Genomic DNA, 17,113 nt, shown 5'->3' on the forward strand with positions numbered 1-17,113 from the left:
GCATATACATATAAAATAAAACACAATATAAAAAACAGGGTTTTTTTTTAAATGACAAAATTCTCTGAACAGACATCTTGCCAAAGAAAACATACACATGAGGATGGACAAAGATGATTGCCCCTCTCTGTCATCATGGAACTGTTGAGCAGAAAAAGTGTACACATAAGAACAAAGATGCAAAATGCTGACCACACAAAATGGGAACAAGAACACTCCTTCATATTTAATGAATGGATGATTACAGGAGTTTTACCCCTAAGTATTACAACTAGGAACCAACCAAGCTGGCAGTCAGTGGAAGAGTTGATATAAAAGCTGTGGCATCTCTAAACAATAGAATATTATTCAGCAATAAAAAGGAATGAGTCACCCAGCCACAAAAGACACAGAAGAATGTTAAGTGTACATTTCTAAGCAAAAACAGGGTAGTTTTAGAAGGCTTCAATCTATAGGATCCTAACTATGACATTCTGGAAAAAAAAAAAAACAAAAGAAAACTACAGGAAGGGCATAAAGACAATCATTACTGAGGTTAGGGAGAAAAGGGGAATGATTTGATAGAGTACGACAGGTTTTGGAGACAATGAAACTTCTCTGTGTAAAACTATACTGGTGGGTACATGTCACTGTACTTCAGACCAATCCTAGAGTCCAACAATGAACCAGAATGTAAGGTGTGAGTTCCAGATGTTAACAGTGTATATCAACTGTAGCACATGTGTATTCTACAGAGCAGTTTTGAGAGGGGGACTGGGAATACATAGGAAATTTTACTTTCTTAATTTTTTTCTATGAATTTAAAACTCCCCTCAATGTATAGCTTTTAACAAAAAATAAAATAAAAATAAATGTTAAAAGGCACCATGTTTTGTCAGGGTAAATACTGTCCCCAAATTCTTGGCATACACACACACACACACACACACACACTACATGTGCCTCTTGCTCTGGGTCATGATCACTGGAAGAAAGTTCTGAGTTCTTGATATTCCTTCAAACAAAATTATTACATCACTTTGGCATCTTATATGGTATTGAAGACAACTGACCTGGTAGATATCAAAGAGGCTCCAGAGAAAACCTCTCCTGCACAGATGTATGCTGCCCACCTCAACCCTACCAAAATCCACTTTTCTGCATCAGCACCAACTTGCCTAATAGAAAAAAATAGATCTTAATTTAAAATCACTAAAGTAATATTTCTCTATCTAATCAATCTTTTAGCCTTCCTTGGATGCTCATATTTCTGGTTCCTAAACCAATTTGAATTGTCTAATTCAAGAGGTACAATAGAGGGGCTTGGTGAACTAATGCTGTTTAAGTTTGTAAAGAACCAGCCACTTGCATGAGTGGACATGTGTGTTGGTTAATTTGATGTCCACTTGACACAAGCTAGAGTCATTTGAGAAGAGGGACTCTCAATTGAGAAAATTTCCCCATAAGACTGACCTATAGCCAAGTCTGTAGTGCAATTTCTTGATTAATAATTTATGTGGGTGAGTACAGCTCCATGGGGGTGGTTCCTTCCTTGGGCAAGCGATTATTGATGGAATTAAAAAAAAAAAAAAAACAGTTTGAGCAAGACATGGAAGCAGCATTCCTCCATGGCTTCTACTTCAGCTCCTGCCTCCAGGTTCTTGCCTTGAGTTCCCGCAGTGATCAAGTGTGAACTGAGCGTTGCAAGCTGAATTAACCCCTTTTCTCCACAACTTGCCTTTGATCAAGGTGTTTTTATCACACCAATTGAAACCCTAACTAAAGCATCTTATGAATGGACGGCTTCATCACTCCATCTATCAACCAATTTCCTCAGTCAAGGAGAACACCAATAAGGTAATTCTTTCAGGCTGCTGGTAAGGATGTATATCCATAGGAAACAGCCCATCGAAGTCAATTTTCCAATTTGCAACAGACCCTGCCCACAGTAGTTCTGAGCATGCTGAAAGGGCTTCTTTCCATATGCCAAACACCTGGGATGCATCTTCAAAGGGCTTAGTGATGAACATCTGGAGAGAACAGGTAGATATGGTATTGCAGTTCAAAGAAGACTCACCTAGTGCCCAGGAGGGGCTAGAGAAAGGAAATGAATACCCAGGAGCAACTGAGAGGGAAATACGTTTAGTGAGCATCTATTCACAGTGTACATGTAGAACACACACACACACACACAAAGACATGACTGATACAGGTCCCCCCATGTACGTGGTAGTGAACCACCCACAAGTAAGTAAAACAAGTGACCATTGACAACTTTTATTTTGCAACTCACACAGTTGAAACCAGCATGAGGAACTTGAAGGGGCCCATGCCACAGTGAGGAGCAGTCACACCTGGGAACTCTTCTTCAGTATCAGCTTGTTTGTAGAGGGCCCAGACACAGGCTACTGCCAATTCTATGTGACTTCCTTTGGAGTTCTGGTAGCTTGAAGCACCAGGGATACCCACCCTCCCCCAATGTGCTGAGGCAGTTCTGAACTCCAGATGTGCACCTGGTCTCCAGAGGTCAATGCATTCTTCCAGGCTGCAAATTCTTCTTCTTGCTTCAAGTCTCTCCTGGGAGGTGGGGATTTCAAACTTACTTTTCCCTGGGTCATCTTTAGGCACAGCTGAGGAAACATCCTTATGGTCTCCATCTCTTAAAGCTTCCATTCCAGGAAAGAGGTAAAATCAGCAAGTGCATACATGGTCAGGGTTGCATAGCACCGAGGGTTCCTCAGAATTGGTTGTCATACTTCAGCCAGTGCTGACAGGGGAACTGAGCCAGGAAACTATTTCCTGTCCACCAGGAAGCTCCCCCAAAACTATTAGCATTTGAAATAACAGCAAACAATAACAATAATATTAATAATAACCTGACTGTCCGACAGTATCTGTTGGTTTTAATAACTGAGGTCTCTGAGGAAGATAAGAGACAATTAAGTCAGGCAAGGAGGAGGAAGAAAAGGTGGGAGGTAGGAAGGGGAGAGAAAAGGAGGATCTGAAATGTTTCAAGGCTTCTGGCTTCCCAATGGGCTCCGAGTTCAAGTTTCAGAAATCCATAGTAGTGTTTTGATGTTCTAGAATCTTCTATGGGCCCTTCACATTACTTGGCCGGGCAGCAAGGCTGGCAAAGTATGCACACTGGGAAGGGTCACACTGGCCAGGGGGGCCAGGAGGACCAGGAGGTCCAGGATGTCCAGCTGGTCCTGTCTCTCCTTGAGGGCCAGGGCTTCCTGGAAGTCCATCTTTAGCATATCCAGGTTCCCCAGGTTGGCCTGGCCCAGGAAGCAAAAGAAAAAGAAGGCAGTTTACATTCTATATCCAGGAGTGAAACAACCCTGTTATCTTTGTCTTGGAACTAGGGTTCAATATATACTCAGAGAGAATAACCTCTGTTGGTACTCTAGGCTGAGAGAAAGAAAAACCATGTGGGTATCATGTAGAACAACACCTTCGCAAGCAGAGGTTGGCACCTTCACTGTCTTGAGATAAAGAAGAAATCCAGACACCAGGGAGACGAAACAGACAAGGGCAACTCAAGGCCCCTGGGGTGTAAGCTTTTCACTCAAGTCAGATGAGAAGGCTGAACACTATTCTCTCACAGTCATAATAGACACATCTGAATTCAGAGTGGCACACCAAAACAGCCTAGTGAGCCTTAACCCCATGTACCTGTTCTTACAGGGACACCTGATGATCATCCAAAATTCAACATTCAAATAGTCTGGGATCTGTTTTTTTTTTTTTTTTTTTTCTAAACTTTACTTGTTAAACCTGAACCACATACTTTCCTATATTATTCTATTATACCAAGTAAAAAATTAGCATCTAGGATATACATAACTGGCCAACATAGAGTCAAAAATCTAGACTGAGAGACTGTTACATATAAGTAAACTGCTATGCCTACACTTACCAAGTGTGTGTCATGTGTAATTCATCTAGCTTCCTCTTTTGCCTGAACTGGGAATCTTGGTTCTAGGTGTGGTGGCCAACTTGGCCACCATGTTCTCCAGGTCACATTCTCCCTCACTTCTTAGCACGCTGTCAAAATATTTCTTAGAAGGTAAACAAAAAGTGAACCTTCCTGTTGTGAGTGACCTTAGAACTTTGGAACACTGCTGTTGTTACTTAGTGCACAGCCCTGTTTACAAGAATCCATTGGTTCAGCAATACCAATCATCCCTTCCACTGAGATAGACTGCCAATGGTCCTTGATTCAACCTCTCCAGGTATAACCTGCCAGATAGTCTATACACACTCTCCTCTAGATGGACTCCACTCTGCCGTTCTACAACTTCTCCTATTTCAGAGTAGTATTTATATTATATTCTATTTGAAAATCATCACGATATAAACAATATTTGTTTAACATCATCACCTCTAATAGAAAAATAACATATCCTACTGTAGCAAATTTGGGAAATCATGGCAGGATAAAACTAAAGTTAAATTACATGTAGGTCAGATGTTCATAAGTGATCCAGAGTAAGCACAAAATTTAGGGCTTGAATTTAAAAGGTAAAATCCTCAGGGCTGAGAATAGGGTTTGATGGTAGAGTATGCATGAAGACCTAGGTTCAATTTCTACCACTGCTCCCCAAATACATACATTCATACATACACATACTTAACACACACACACACACACACACACACACACACACACACACACACACTGCTGAGGTAGAATTTGACAATCTAGAGTTGAGAGTCTTGTCACTCTCTTCTTTCCAGTGTGACAATTGCTTCCCTCAGGAGCATTTCCAGTACAGTCACCAGGCACAGTGATCAACTGGTTGCCATTTCCCTAGTTATTTCTAGGTTTCAGTAGTGAAAGTCCTAAGATCCTGCAACCCCTCAGCTTCAAGAGGCCTGGCCTTTGGCTAAACTTTGACTAAGGTTCCCTGGGCATATTCTGAGAAATACTAATGAATGAGTATGGGGTTTAAGAAAATAACTGTCACCTTGCCTGTGGGGTTCTAACCACTTAAGATGAGGTCAAGTCCAGAATGAAAGTTCTAAGGAGAGATGCATCTCCAACATGCCCATACTTATTTAGGATATGACAGTCTCTCTCTCCCAATGACCATTTCTCACAATACTTAGTCTTTTTATTACTTTTAATTGGAACATTATAATTCTGTATATTTCTGGGGCATGATGTGTTTTAGTGAATACTTATTTATTTATGTTTTATGTATATTCTCTTTTGCTTTCATTTATGTATGTGCACTAAGTACTTGCAATATTGGTGGATACCAGAAAAGGATATTAAATCCCCTGGAACTAGAGTCACAAATGTTTGTGAACTGTCAGGTGAGTACTGGGAATCAAACCTAGTTCTTCTACAAAAAAGCAGATAGTGCTCCTAATCTCTGAGCCAAATATTGAACCCTACAATGAAATTTGGGGGTGGGGGCATGGATACAATATGCAATGAACACATTGGAGCTATTTGCTTCTGCGTCATCCCAAATATTTACCATATCTTTACATAGGAAACATCAAAATACTTTATTCTGGTCATTTTGAAACAGGAAATAAGTTATTGAGACTTTCAACTTAGAAAGTATGCCTCAAGGATTTGAGAAATATTACATTAAACAATAAACAAACAAGTTCTCTGTTTCTCCTTAGAGTGGTCCAGATCCTCCTCTCTTCCTACAAGCATGGGTACCACTGTGTGTCCCTGACTCCATGGTTGATGTCCACCCAGCCTCAGACCCTGAACCTTCATACCTGGTATTCCAGGAGGGCCCATCTCTCCTCGGAGGCCAACTCCAGGTGTGCCAGGGTCACCTTTGGCTCCTCTTTCACCTAATGGGAAGAATATGCATCTTGAGTGGTGGAGACTCACAATGAGGGCAGAGACAGAGAGTCTCAACCCACAGGATACCCTATGTCACTGATACAGCTCAGTATCACTGAAACAATTCACTCACACCAGCCTGTTCGCACAAAATCTTTATATAAAATTCCCCCAACATGTGCATGCACTCATGCACGTCGGTGCATGCACGCATGCGCAGACACACACACACACACACACACACACACACACACACTCACACTCAAGCACATTTTCAGACTCAGAATTTATACATGAAAACAGTAAAATAAACAAATACTTTCTCCTGAACATATTCTCAGATATACATCTTTATGCAAACACATTCATCCAAGCACCTATCGATCCAGTTACATACATATTTACACATTCACATACGTAGAAGCAAATACAAAGTACACAGTTACACATTCATGAAACCATGAGTAACCAAATTAACACACCTACAACTCACACACATATCAGCCTGGATGTATGACATGATTACTGGTGTACATGCCAGTGCACTCAAAGCTTCTTATCCAAACCTTCATGAAGAAGGAATTGGGTTGATAAATAAATAAATTCAACATACTAGGGGATGTGGTAATATACAGTAATGTGACTCAGCTCTAATCTAGGAAATACTGAAATCTAGTAAGATTATGGAACAGGACAAAGAACACTCCATAAGAGACAGATAATAAATACTATCCAGAAAATAGAAAGAAAAAAAAAAACGACACATATATGACATATAGTCTCAAGGAGAGAGAGAGAACGGGGAGAAAAGGAAATATCATGTTCTCTGGAGGAATATTTGGACCATATCTGAGTTAAGAGCTTCCAGGTTTGATTTAACTGGGACTACCACTATCAATAATACCATGGTCAATACTATTACTTCTACCACTAGTAGAATTGTTACAGATAATAAATATCAATTCTACTGCCAATGTTACCTCTACTAATGGTGCTATTGCCATGATAAGAATAGAAAGAAAAGTCCCAACCCAGGACACTGAAATCTCTCTTTCAAATTATTTTCTTAGGAATTAATACATTTTGTTACATTGTTTCCAAAGTATCTCCTGAATACAACATATTTTTTATAATCTAAATTTAAACCTTATGGCTCACAAGTTTTTGAACACTAATCTTATTTGAGTGTGTGTGTGTCATTGTTTTGGGGTTCTGTGTTTATTGACTTATATGTGAATGAATGTTTTGCCTTCATATATACATGTATACCACATGTGTGCCTGGTACCTGAAAAGTAAAGGAGAGAGCATTTGATAACCTGAAACTCCAGTTGTGAACAGTCATGTTGGTGCTGGGAACTGAACCCTGGTCCTCTCTCTCCAAGAGCAGCAGGAGCTCATAACCACAAAGCAGTTCTTTCCTTGCGTCTCACCTTCACTGGTCTGTTACACTTGGTCAGTATTTCACCACAATCCAATGTAGTTTATAAAGTATGTTTCCCATGGACATGTATTTTGTATACTTTGTTTTATGGATGGATACAGATAGTCAGGAACACACAGATTTAACCAAAACCCCTTTAAACAGAAGAAATATCACAGGGGATAGATGGCTAAACAGTTATAAGGATATGCCAGATCAAAAGAGAAGTTGTTAGGTTCATCTGATTTCTTAGCTTAAGGTCACCAAAATGAACCCGCATTCTATTCATCAGGAGGAAGTGGACCACAGGCTTGGAAGTTTAGAGTCCAGTCTCTGCTTCATGTCTGCTGGCCTGCAGAAAGCATTCTGACATGCTTGCTCCTGTGCAGCCTGGGGCAGGCTCTTCCACTTGAAGAAGAGTTCCAATGCTCAGATAGGTGACCCAGCCAAAGAGCTGGACAGTTAGTGGCCATTTTAGCTCAAAAAGATTTGGCTGGATTTTAAAGCTGGTATTTAATATCCATTGCCTGGAGATTAAATGTCGTATCACTCAAACTGGGTGGGAGAAGAAGAAAACATTTGCATTGCCCCTGTAACTTGAGCAAGGGAGACAGACAGAAAACAAGAAAGTGGGGGGAAAAACAGGTTCAGTCTTTCTGGCATAATTTCTCAAAACTGTCAAGTAAGAAAATCTTGACTGTACAAAAAGAATTACAGGATGCCAAAATTCAGTGTTGCTGGGCTGATGGAAATGAAAACAAGATGAATAATGCAGCTCTGCCAGGTGTACATCCCACACCGAGTCCTAACTCAGCACAGCCTCAGAAGTGCTATCCACTCACTCACCTTTGGGGCCCATTGGTCCAGAGGGTCCTTCCAGACCACCTTGGCCAGGACGGCCTGGCTCACCCATGGGGCCTATCCGGCCTGGCAGCCCATCTTTCCCAGGAGGTCCAGGAGGCCCCGGTCTGCCTTGAGAGGACTTCATGTGTGTTGGAGGCATCTGGGCCAGGAGGTAGGCAAGTTTGGCTATGGAATGGGAAGAAGAGAGAAGTTCCTGAGTAATGGAGAGAGGACAAGGGATATATTGGCGGCTCACTGCAAGCTGGAGCTGCAAGCGAAAACAACTGGGGATTGAAGACAAGAAACAGCTCCTGTACACACACTTCTGACTGCATGGATGCCTACAGCAGTAGCAGTAGCAGCAGAGACTAATTAATAGTAGTATTAATGGTGCAGGAGCAGCAGTATTTTTGTTTGTGATGGCAGCAGCAGTAATAGCAGTGGCTGTAAATGCCAGTTGGAGAAACTGGGATGTTTAAGTGGTTTACAAAAAGCTATTTAGTGACTTTCATCTTCTGAATCAAGTCCCCCGTCAACAACCAAACAGTCAAATAAGATGTTAATTGGAGAGGCTTACATATCTGTGATACAAGCATTATAGAATCTATTTAAAACCCAGAGCTCCCACTGTGGTTGGGCTCACTTTTCTGCTCAACATTGGATGCAGTGCTTACCTACTGGCTACCAAGAGCCACCTAAGTTTGTAATCAGAGAGCATTGGATGTAAACGCCTGTCCAGTGGGAGGAGCGACTAGGATAAACACTAACATTTTGGTTTATAAGACTAAAGAAGAGGTGGGATTTCTGACCGCCTCATTGACTCCCTTTGCTGTTGCACCTTCACAAGGCCCAGGGGTCTGTGAACCTAAGTGACCCTGGAAATTTGCTGAACTTGTCTGGGTCCTTGATTTTCTTATCTTTGCTGGAAGTAGATATTTCCTCCTCAGAGGCTGAAAGGGACTCATTCCAGCAGATGTTCCCAGACCCCTTAAAAACTAATGGTTGACATTCCACTAGGGCAGAGGCCATTCCAGCACTGACAAGTCTAACATTCAAGAGGTAGAACTAGAACTCCCACACACAAGTTTTCAGACTTGCCTGGTCCAGTGGAGCTCGCATTCTTTCTAGCCTATCCCTGCCTTCCCTCACCTTCCTCATCCACAGCCCGTGCATATTCACCTAGATTCCAGAGGGGCAAGGGAGAGGGGCACTTTGCTTCTACATCCTTGTATCCAGGGCAGTCTGAATGTGTCAGACACATAATACTGGGACATGAGACATAGTAATAGAGGCACCTTTAGGATCTACCTCTTTCATGTCACAGGGTTGTGAGTATTTTCTTTTAAGCTTTTATCACAGAGGAAATGGGAAGAGTGGCTACTAAACAGACCATGGTGGTACAATGCACAGACAATAAGGCTGTAAATCCCAGACTTATACTCCAGTAGCTTAGCTTCCCTGCACCTCATTATCCCTCCAATAACCATAACCGTGCTGTCTCCCATGGTCATTACCAGGCCATCATTGGACATGCTCAAGCTTTGAGAACCCTCCCAAGACAGGAATCCTAAATGCTGTCACCATTCCAGCTTCCCAATCCATACCCTACCTTAGAGCTATCCGAAGCAGAGACAACTATCCTCTTTCAATGCCCTCTGCGCCAAAAAGAAATTACAGATGTCTTTTGATGGCACTGCAGTCATTTTTGTCTGTCTCCTGACATACCTCTTCCTCTGGAGCTCAGTGAGAACCCCTGAACACCTTCCCAGAACAGTGATCAGTCATGGACATGGTTGAATACACAGAAAGTGTAGGTGATCACCACACAGCAGATGGTGTTATCTGGGTGTCATCATTCACTAGAGTCATTGTCACTTGAGGTGACTGAGAAGAACCTGAGGGAGGATCTGGAGTGTAAGGCTGGGCTCTCAAGTTGCCTCTCAAACCTGCTGCTCCACACTCACCTGTCCTAGTCCTTAATGATGAAAACAACAACTGCTCACTGGGCATCTTACCCTGGCAGTTCCAATGAAGCTCAGCTACTCACCTTCTAGCTGCTTCCCAAGCTCTTCCTGAATGAGGCGCCTCAAGGTGTCGACAGATGGAGTCTCGCCCTAAAAGAGAGGAAAGCAGTTATTCATCTTCCCAGTAACTCTTCCTTTTCTTCCTCCTCCCCCTGCTCCTCTTCCTCCTTTTCTTTCTCCTCCTCCTCTCCTCTTCCTTGAAAATCTCAGTGTCACTCCCAAAATCAAGAACCTTGTGAGAAGCATGGACAGAGAAATCACACCCTCTGTCTATCTCATGCCACATCTGCAGTACATCCCTCTCTTCTTTGCTATTCAGACCATACCATTAGCATGACAGCTTGGACCTTAGGTTCTCAGAGCTACAGTGTCCTTCCCTCAAGACTCTTATATCTTCTTTATCCTCCCCTCGTACAAACCACTGGATCCATAAAACCAGCCATATACTGGACCTCAGCATCATGGTCCCCAAGGCTTGCCTACTTCCAGAACATATCTTATAGCTGCCTCCTATGTGAAATCTAGTTTGACACTTCTAGCTGGTATTTTTCCCTTACATTCCCCAGGGCCCGTTCAAGTCCATACTGGTCACAAGCAGGTAAGTGATCCCTGAAAGCTGAGGAATTTATAAGAAAGGCCAAATGTTCACATTGTGATGATAATTCTCAGAATGGCCTCAGAAAGGATTCTCTATGCCTTATCAGGATCACCTTTTCTTATTTGACTCCTGCAGGGCAGTGCTACCCTCAAGAATGGGTCACCCTGTGCTTCTATTGGTTCAACACATTGCATGGAAAAGATCCAGTCCCCTTGTTATCTTATTCTTCTATGACGAGAAACCTCTGTATTAGCCCCAGATGCTCTATTGCTCTACATAGCAAGGGGACACACAGAGCTTGGCAAGGCTTCATGATGGCTTTGGATGCCAACTGAGTCCTTTTAATTTCCCCTGCCTTAGCCAAGAGGGGTAGGCTCTGGGCACCAAAATCTTTAGAATCACCACAACCAGAAGCAAATGATGAAGCCACAGAGTGTCCAAGGACAGGGGGTGACCATGCCTGTGCTTAGGGTACATAAAGCTCTTCAGATGACTAAGCAGGCTGCCATGGAGAAGAGGTCACAGGGACTGGATGACCATCTCCATCAAGAATTCAGCTCCTGTGACCTGACAACCTATGTCTGTGATGCAAAGCAAGAGAAATCAAGAGTTCTGCCACTAGGATGACATAAATGTAAAGAAAGTAACCAGGCTTTCCATTCACATCCAGTACCCAGGACAGTAGAGAGGACTGTCATACCCTGGAGTGAATGGATGGTGAACTTCCCATGCTTGTTCTACCAATGAGATCCCATCTTCTCGGTTACTTCTGCACAGGGTGCCGAGAAAGAAGGGATTTACAGCTCAAGACATTAAGCCTTGAGAGTTATCATCCCTGGGGCAGAAGGTACAACAAGATGAGAATCTGCTTCTGAACAACTCTGGAGTTACATGTGCAATGTCACTTCATCCTAACAAATGTGGAGAACATTTTCTCAAAGGATAGGTACAGAGAGAGAGAGTACTCTGTCCCTTGCTGTATAACCAGTCCCTAGAAACCTGGTATCTGCATGCTGTACTCCTTGAAGACCACACATTCCATTTTGTTTCAATTCTCATGGAATCTATCTGAAATTTTATTACCATCCTTACCCGCAGTCCTGGAAATCCTGGCTGGCCAGGTGGCCCTGGGGGCCCAGGAGGGCCACTCTCCCCTGGTTGTCCTTGGGGACCCATTAGGCCAGTATGACCTTTGTGGCCTGGGGTTCCAGGGTCTCCAGGCTGACCCTTCCCACCTGGTGGTCCTTTGTCACCTTTGATCCCAGGGTCTCCCTAAAGAGAAGAGAAGAATAGATCAGCAGGTAGTTCTGTGATAGGAACTGATCTGAATATTCAAACTGAAGTCCAAGGTACTATCATCTTCCTGTTGGGACCCTGGCAGGAGTGTGGGGTGGGGGAGGTGTCCCAGCCCTGGGTGAGTCATAGATGAGTCCAAGAAAGGAAGGATCAGAATTATCTCATCCATAGTCCCGATTCATAAAACTGGGCAAAGGAGCCCAGACATAGAATCTTACCTTATACAGCACTGTGCAAGTCAGGAGAATTTTTATCTTTGAACTCCCCCCCCCCCGCCCCAAATAAGCCACTAACAAAGCTGTCACTGTAGGAATAGCAAGGAGTATTGACATTCTCATACTACAGAGCACACTACAGTTGCCAGCATTGGGGCTGCTTATAAGAGATTACATGGACAGATACCAGGTAGTATTATTGCATAAAAAGTTATAACTATGAAACAGTGTCCATAGTGCATTAAAAATGGAGAATAAAAATATCTGCAAGTTTGCTTTGTTGGCATAAAACATTGTGTTAATGTAAGGATGTGTGTTAATTGTAAGGATGACAGGGAAGGGTCTAGAGAGATATCTTAGTAGCTTGCTTTACAATTATAAGGATCTGAATTTGGATCTCAAGTACCCACACAAAATCCAGGTGTGATTGCTTACATCTGGGGGCACAAATAGACAGAACCCTGGAGTTTACTAGCTTAGCAACTTGGTAACCTCTGGATTCAATGAGAACCTATCTCAACCAATAAAGTGGAGTGTGAATGAGGACTACACCTAACTGCAGGCCTGAGCATACACATATATACATTCACAGATGCATTTGTTCACACAAACATATGCATATGTATAATGTGCACACACACACACACACAAGTCTATCGGGGAGAAGAATAGAAACACAGCTGCCATTTTACACATTTTAAAGACAGGAAGAATTTTTAATGAGGTTAATGGCATAGGGCTACCTGTTATTATAACTACTCAGGAGGCCAAGGGGAAGTTATTTTAAACTTAAGGTATGCTTAAGGTCACCCAGCTGCAGTGTGTTCCAAGCCAGCCTGGACAAGTTAGAGGGTTATGTCACAAACTATAATGTTAAGAGATATAGCTCAGTTACAAAGTATTTCCTTAGCATGCACAAGCCTCAACATCATTTAATCTGTACTACCACAGCACAACAGCGCGCACACACACACACACACTAATTTTCTAGTCTTAGGACAAACTCCAATTGTGCATCTCTGGGAATGGCTATGGCTGCCTAGCTGTCTTAGAAAAGAGCCTGAGCTAACACTCCATCCCTGGAGTGGTTTTGGCCTCTGTCAGTAGAAGTGACAGTCTACTAGATCAGCAGCCTTTCCTTGTAGGTCTTCTCTAAGATCCAATAGGTCCATGGAAAATTGGCAGGCTCACTCTGTGGTACTTATACTACCTGTGCCCCCCCCTCAGTATTTCAGATTCTGAAATTTTGGGGCACAGTAACCCCAGGGCAGGCAGCCTAGTACTTGCTCTTAGATACTTCTGTGTATCTGGCCAGCGAGTCTCAGTGGATAGTTAGGACTGAATACACAGTAGCCAATATTAAGGCTCTCAGAGTACAATGTAGCCATAACCATTGTGACACAGAACAGGAGGAGGGGCAGGAGAAAGAAGGAGAATCAAGATGGAACCAAATGTGGTGTTATCATCAACATGGCAGGAGCCTCTGAGAAGGAATAGAGAGCACGGCTCTGAAATAGAGAAACATGCCATGAAAAAGGTGACCTGCTAGAGTTAGAGAGAATAAAAGTGAAGGCACATGCATGTTTGAAACACCCCCATCTGTCCACAGAGACTCCAGAGTTCAAGGCAGGCACACAGAAAGGGGAGCTTTGAGATGACATGGGAGATATGCCTGGCTTCCACTTTTTTTTCTATCTTGTAATTTCTGCTCTTTACCCAGGCCCCTGCGTGACTTTCAATTTTTCAACAATCAAAGTATCAATGACTTTTGAGATTTTAATTTAGGGAAACCCCAAAAAGTTGTTCCGGTTTTCCAAGTCTGATGCACTTCTTGGGGTCTTGAAATAAGCTGGATGATTTTGGATTCAGAGGTATAGAACACCCTGTTGAGTCACCTGGATGCCATGTACCACCATGCATGTAGCACTGCCTTTTCTATTCAATAATCCTCCTGTGCAATAAAAAAAAAAAAAAACTCTCCCCTATTTTAAACACTCCCAGGATAAAGGAATGAGGAATATAAGCACTCGGTGGCAAGGTTCCATGTAACCACTTAACAGAGGACAGGCAAGCTCCCCAGTTATTGATTGTGTATGAAGAATAGCTTCCTGTCTGTGGGCTGAAAATCCTGGCTCTGAACCAGGACTCATGCCCACACTCCCATGCAATCACTCTCAAGACCCCTGAGTGACACTCTCAGGAGAAAATCGACTCAGTAGCAGGCAAGTACAAAGCTCCAATATTCAAGATTAAACAGCCACAGGACAGTGGGAACAAAGTCATCTGAAGGAGAGACAAGAAGGGAATACAAGAATGGCAGAGACCACTTCCATCTCTCCCTTCCCAAGCTGCAGGAAAAGCCTGCCAGCTCGTTACCCATCCAACTTGTGAAGAAAGCTGAGATAAATTCTTTGCAGGACCATGGAAAACAACCATGGTGGGGGGAGGGGAGACCATATATCATCCATGTAGTACAACAGCTGACCAGGCACAGGACTGTGGGCAAACCAGTCATGCACAGCCCTGAATGGAGCAAGAGCCTGTATGGGTGTGACAATGTTCCCTGCCCCCTCCTACACTTCTGCAAGAAAAATGTTTTTTTCTCTGTTGGTTTCTGGAAAAATGAAATGTAAAGAAAGGCTTTCAGAGTGTGGCGCCAAGGCGACTCATTATGGGAAAATCTGTTCCCTTGTCACCTCCAGTGACAAATCTGGCTCCCAGCAAATTGGCACTTAAGGAGCCAGGCACATCCTGCATGCGCCTTCACACATGGTGAGCAGGGAATCTGTCAGAGTCTTCCAACACTTGCCTTGCATTGATAATTATGGTCATGATTTTATTCCTCAAAATAGCCAAAAAAGAAACAAAAAGGAAAACTGACTATGTCAGTATTGAGGGGAAAGAACCCTACTATGTGAAGGGCTTGAGATTCTTTTTCATGGACAGTCATTGCAGAAGACAGTAGTCAAGGTTGGGGTGCTTACTAACTGCCCTGAATAAATTCTGGCCTTGCAATTTGCAATATGGGAAGGTCACCTTGAGCATGCTCAGATGGCTGCACATCCCTACTTACCCTCTCTCCCTTGGATCCTGGCTCTCCAGGTTTCCCAGGAGCACCCTGCAATGAGATAAGAGGACAGTAGTCACTTTACCACTGCCATCTATGCCTCCATCTATGCCTCCATCTTTGCCTTTCTTCTACACAGCACTTCCTGGGGAAAGAGGATGCTGGAGAAACAAAGCTCCCTACTGACCTCGCCCCCACCTCAAAATCTTCTACTAGGTCAGTCTGGATACAAGCCACTCCCTCTTCACTCCATTATTCCTGCCCCTGCCCATTCTTGACCTGTGAAAACATGAGTCAATAGTATGGTTTCTTTGATGTCTTCTCTATTTTTTCTAGAGAAAAACATGACTCCTTGGAACAACACCCTGGGGCCTTCCAAAAACTGGTCTTTGGACAAGCTAACATCACCTCTGATGTTCAAGACCTTGCTATTCTGCAGGCTCACAGCCTCTCCCTATCATCTTCTTCTGGACCCTTCACCACAGATGACCTTGTTTGGCCTCGGAAGCTCTCTCTTCCAACCCAGCATGTGGAAAAAAAATCAACCTATTGTTATGCTCTTAAAATTTTGGGGGTTATATAGACAGTCACTGTATATAGACAGAGGAGGACTAAAAGTCATTCCTCCATACTTTTACAACTGAGACACTTTTGTTCTTCCAGCCTATGTTTCTTTTATTCTCTCCACCTGGAATATCACTTCCCTCCCTCCCTCCTTTGCTTCTTCTCTCCCTTCCATCCTTGTTCCCTCCCTCCCTCTCTCTTCTTCCCTCTCTCCCTGCCTCTTCCTCCCTCTCTCTCCCTCCCCATTTTCTTTCTTCCCTCTGTCCCCACTTCCTTTTTTTTCAAGACTCTTGATATCCCCTCTGAAAAGAAGTCATCTTCCTGCTAACTGCCACCTAAATTTCTTCTTCCAAGATGTGGGAACATAGACATGTTTGTTTGCTCATATTCAAAAAATTGGAAAGCTTGTTCATTAAATAGGACATCATATTCCTATATCAAAGTCCACCCTGCATCTACAGGTATTCAAAATTTGCCAACCCATAGGCTTGACATTAGGACAACCAGTCCAGCCTAGCCTATCACAGCTGATAGACATAGTATATACTCAGAATGCAGACATGGGCTAGAGATATAGCTTAACAGTTAAAGGCATGTACAACTTTTGCAGAAAACTGAGGTCAGTTTCAGGATCCTTTAAGGGGGCTCACAGCAACCTGTCAGCCCAGCTCTAGGGGATCTGACTCCTTCTGGCCTCCAATGGCACTTGCACTCACATGCGTATATCCACCCAAAGCTGCACACATACACATAATTAAAAATTCAATTAATCTATGCTTTAAACCTGAATGAAAACATTATACTTCTTCTGAACCCTGTTTTCTCAGTCACCTCATAGCACAAACATCCACTACCCTACTTCCTCAGTACTATTCCAAGCTCCATGGCCGATGAAAAGTAGCAATGGGACATGATCCTTTTTCTCAGTTTACTCACAGCCTGGTTCAGAGGTAGGTAGAGGTATACCAATTCTAACAGACAGCAAACAGTTTTGCTTTCTATAATATTACCACATAAAGGTCCCATAGTAATTCAAGAGAAAGACAAACCACATGACATTGGATGCTGGAAAGCACACAGCCTGGAAGTTCAGATAAAATCCAACAGGGATTACAAGAGAAAAAAGACTCTGGAGGGCAGGGCAAAGAGGAAGCTTCAGTGATTGTCTCTGTGTGTTGCCCATCAAAAAGGAGCAGGTCACATTTAAAAGAGAATGTGGATCAGGTTAGGGGAGATTTGCCAGGCCTGGTTAGCCTGAATTTTATTCTGGAGGGTAATGGAAAGGTACAG

General features: G+C 43.1%; 1 protein-coding gene across 5 annotated transcripts in view; it reads right to left on the reverse strand.

Moving 5' to 3' along the window:
* Positions 1 to 2,240: 2,240 nt before the first annotated feature.
* Positions 2,241 to 17,113, reverse strand: part of Col22a1 (collagen type XXII alpha 1 chain) — a 235,361-nt gene continuing 220,488 nt past the window's right edge. For all 5 annotated transcript variants that reach the window (XM_076911446.1, XM_034516770.2, XM_076911443.1 and 2 more), the window contains 6 exons: positions 15,266 to 15,310; positions 11,774 to 11,953; positions 10,107 to 10,173; positions 8,063 to 8,245; positions 5,725 to 5,802; positions 2,241 to 3,257 (listed from right to left, as the gene is read on the reverse strand). In XM_076911446.1, the coding sequence (XP_076767561.1) occupies positions 3,070 to 3,257; positions 5,725 to 5,802; positions 8,063 to 8,245; positions 10,107 to 10,173; positions 11,774 to 11,953; positions 15,266 to 15,310 (741 nt within the window). In that variant the 3' untranslated portion in view covers positions 2,241 to 3,069. The remainder of the gene's footprint in view (positions 3,258 to 5,724; positions 5,803 to 8,062; positions 8,246 to 10,106; positions 10,174 to 11,773; positions 11,954 to 15,265; positions 15,311 to 17,113) is intronic.

The sequence above is a fragment of the Arvicanthis niloticus genome, chromosome 13, assembly GCF_011762505.2.
Source record: "Arvicanthis niloticus isolate mArvNil1 chromosome 13, mArvNil1.pat.X, whole genome shotgun sequence".
NCBI classification, from domain to species: Eukaryota; Metazoa; Chordata; class Mammalia; order Rodentia; family Muridae; genus Arvicanthis; species Arvicanthis niloticus.